Source organism: Rhea americana, unplaced genomic scaffold, assembly GCF_003343005.1.
Source record: "Rhea americana isolate MKP2758 unplaced genomic scaffold, rheAme1 scaffold_502, whole genome shotgun sequence".
Taxonomy (NCBI): domain Eukaryota; kingdom Metazoa; phylum Chordata; class Aves; order Rheiformes; family Rheidae; genus Rhea; species Rhea americana.
Window position 1 is genome coordinate 119,831 of NW_028186649.1, and position 3,061 is coordinate 122,891.

Sequence of the window (3,061 nt, forward strand, 5' to 3'; positions counted from 1 at the left end):
CTGGGGGCGCGGGTTGTTTTTTTGGGGGGTGCAGGGGGGCCCGTCGGCGGGCAGGGGGCTGGAGCGGGGCCGCGGGAGCGCGGGGCGGGCGCCGGGCGCACTGCGGCGAGGCCCCGCGGTCCCTCGGCCACGGCGAGCAGGCCGGCTGCAGGCAAGGGCATTTGCGGCAAAAAAAGCAGATTGTGCGTTTCCTGTTTGCTCGCCTTAAAAAGAAACCAGCACGGAGGATAATTGAGGCTGAGTGCTTCGCTTAGGGCGCCGGGCTTGGCGAACGGCCGCAGAAAGCTCTGAAGCCACGGCAGCGGGCTGGGGACGTCACGCGCTCCCGTAATTCGCTGCAGCCAGCTAGCACGCGCCCCGGGAGCGGGGTGCCCAGGGCTGCACCCGGCCAGCGGGGGGCCGGTCCCGCACCCCGGGAGTGCGGTGCCCAGTCCCGCTTCCCAGGAGCGGCATGCCCAGTCCTGCCCCCCAGAGCTGGGTGCCCAGTCCTGCACCCCAACTGCAGGGTGCCCAGTCCTGCCCCCCAGAGCTGGGTGCCCAGTCCTGCACCCCAACTGCAGGGTGCCCAGTCCTGCCCCCCAGAGCCGGGTGCCCTGCCAGGCCATGCCCGCCCCAGGTGCGTGGCCAGGCACCCCGGGAGCTGTGGGGCGTGCAGCGGCAGGGGGATACCCCAGCAGCGTGGGGAGCACCCGGGCGGCCGGCGCGGCAGCCGCGGTGCCCAGCGGCCCTGGGAACAGCAGCGCCGCTTGGCCGTAACAGGAAGCATCAACCCATGAAATTCTCTGCATTCTTTGGCTTTCTCACTTTTGTTTTCCAAACACACTTAATAAACTGGCACCAGCTGGCGCGGGGTAACTCCGCTCCCCACCTCGCCAGGCTCTGCTTCCTTCGCTGCGCTCCGTCCAGCTCCTCCGCAGCTCCTCTCCCGCCGGAGCCCCGGCACGGTGCCCCGGCGTGCCGCCCCAGCCGTGCGGGTGCTGCGCCTCGGCCCTGCGCCCCCGCTGCCCGCGCCCCCCGCGCCCAGCACCGCCTCTCCGTGCAGCCAGGACAGGTGAGCGAAACGCCTCGAGCATCCCTAGGGCAAGGACTCGGCCCCCCTGCCCGGCGGGCGTTGCCGTATTGATCCTCGGGAGTTGGGATCCAGAGGGATTTGCTGAAGTAAAACGTCCTTCGCTACCCAGCCGCAAAGTCCTGCGCTAACGAAGCGTCCGCAAACCCGGGCTTCAAAACTACAGCCGCAATGCTCTGGGCCGGAGCAGATACCGGCGCTCCAGGGAAAGACGGGACGAGGGCAACGCGCACCGGCCTCCCGGCTCCCATCCCCAGACCCAGAGCRCTCTCTGTGCGGCCATCAGCATTCCTGCCCGGCCGGGAGCCTGGCAAACGCCGGCCTGCTTTGCCAGCCGGGGATGGGAACGGAGGGGTAAATGGGCGCAAGGAACGGCACCCCAGAGCCCCGCCGCCGAGGCAGAGCGCAGCGCGCGGGGCTGGAAGCGGCTGCGGAGCAAGTTCTGCAGCCGGTCCCTGGCCTCGGGGGTTTTGCACTGGGAACTGCAATCACTTTCGCAAGCTGGTTCCTCCTGCTTGGGATCTCGGAGGGGGAATCGGCCTCAAATTCCCATCCCGGCGCCCGGCAGCCAGAGGGAAGCTGGGTTGGTGGGTGCTGCGGGTGCCTCTCCTTGCCCGGCACTCACACAGCGTACAAGCCTCCTGCCTGCGCTCCTGCTTCGCTTTCCCGGTAGTGAAGGGCAGGACACGCTGCCGGAGCACGGGACGCCCCAGCCCAAGCAGCAGCGATGGACTGAAGCTGCAGAGGTGCGGGAACGCCGCGGCGCCAGCGCTGCTGGAGAGATCCGCAGCAAGGCGAGGGCTCTTGCTCCGAGGGCAGACAGCGCAGAGGAGACCGGGGAGGCTGAGCCCGGAGCCCCACTGCTGGAAACAAGCCGCTCGGCCCCAAAGCACACTCGGGAGAGCAGATAAGCCCAGAGGCAAGTGCTGGCCTGCGGCTGGTGGGGGCTGCAGCAGAGCTGTTTCGGGAGCTGTTTGCACTCCTCTCCCCGCTGCTCTAGGGTCTCTCAGACCCCRAGTCCCCTGCTGACGAGCAGGGCCTGGTTTTAGGTGTGCTCTGAGAAGCTCTCTTGCACCCCACACACGCTGAGGGCTGGAGCAGCCCCAGCCCAGTCCCCGAGGGACCAGCGGGGCACAGGGTAGCCCTGCCAGGGGGCCGCATCGTCCCTGCGGGAGGGAGGCGGGCTGCAGGCGCAGGGCTCTCCGGCGCACCCGGCACACTGGCTGACCCACTGCTGAGCAGGATGCCATCGACGGGGTGCACCAGCTGACGCGCCACGRAGCGGGACCCAGGCACCGTGGCCTCGCAGCTGACACACCACGGAGCGGGGCCTGATGTCCCACGGAGCAGGGGCAGATGCGTTTGTGCATTCACTGGTCTGCCGGGGACCATAAGCCACAGCACCGGTCTGCTGCACCGTGGCGAGGTCTGACTCACCCACCGAGCACTGAGGCTCTGTGCCGGAACTGAGGCACCACGGTGGTATCTGGTGCAGCACAGTGGGGTCGAATAGACCACGGTGGGGTCTGATGCACTACAACGCGGTCTGATGCACCCTGGAAGGGCCTGATGCACCCTGGATGGGCCTGATGCACCATGGCGGGGTCCGATGCACCATGGCGGGGTCTGACGCATCACAGCGAGGCCTGAAGTGCCACAGTGGGGCCCGACGTGCCCCAGCAACGTCTGATGCAGCACAGACCCGCAGAGCCGGGGCCAGCGCAGCCGGGCCGGCCAGACCCCGGCCAGACCCGCTCTGCCCCATTGCTTCCCCCTCCCCTCCTCCCCCAGCGCCGTGCACAGCGCACCGGCTTCCCACGTGGCTCCTCGCCGTGAAGCGGCGCGGCGCCTTTAAGAGCCCAGTGGCGCCAAGCCGGTCCCCGTTGCGCCACGTGACCGCGCGCGGCAGCGGCGCGCGGCGAGTTCCCGCCAAAGCCGGGTCCATTGTAGCGCGGCGGCGCGCGGCGAGTTCCCGCCAAAGCCGGCTCCGCT

The 3,061-nt window shown here is 69.2% G+C and overlaps 1 protein-coding gene across 1 annotated transcript in view; it reads right to left on the reverse strand.

Moving 5' to 3' along the window:
* PIEZO1 (piezo type mechanosensitive ion channel component 1 (Er blood group)) overlaps positions 1-2,667 on the reverse strand; it is a 29,221-nt gene extending 26,554 nt beyond the window's left edge. Inside the window, exon 1 of the mRNA XM_085317758.1 lies at positions 2,511-2,667. Within this exon, the coding sequence (XP_085173884.1) occupies positions 2,511-2,667 (157 nt within the window). The remainder of the gene's footprint in view (positions 1-2,510) is intronic.
* Positions 2,668-3,061: the final 394 nt, after the last annotated feature.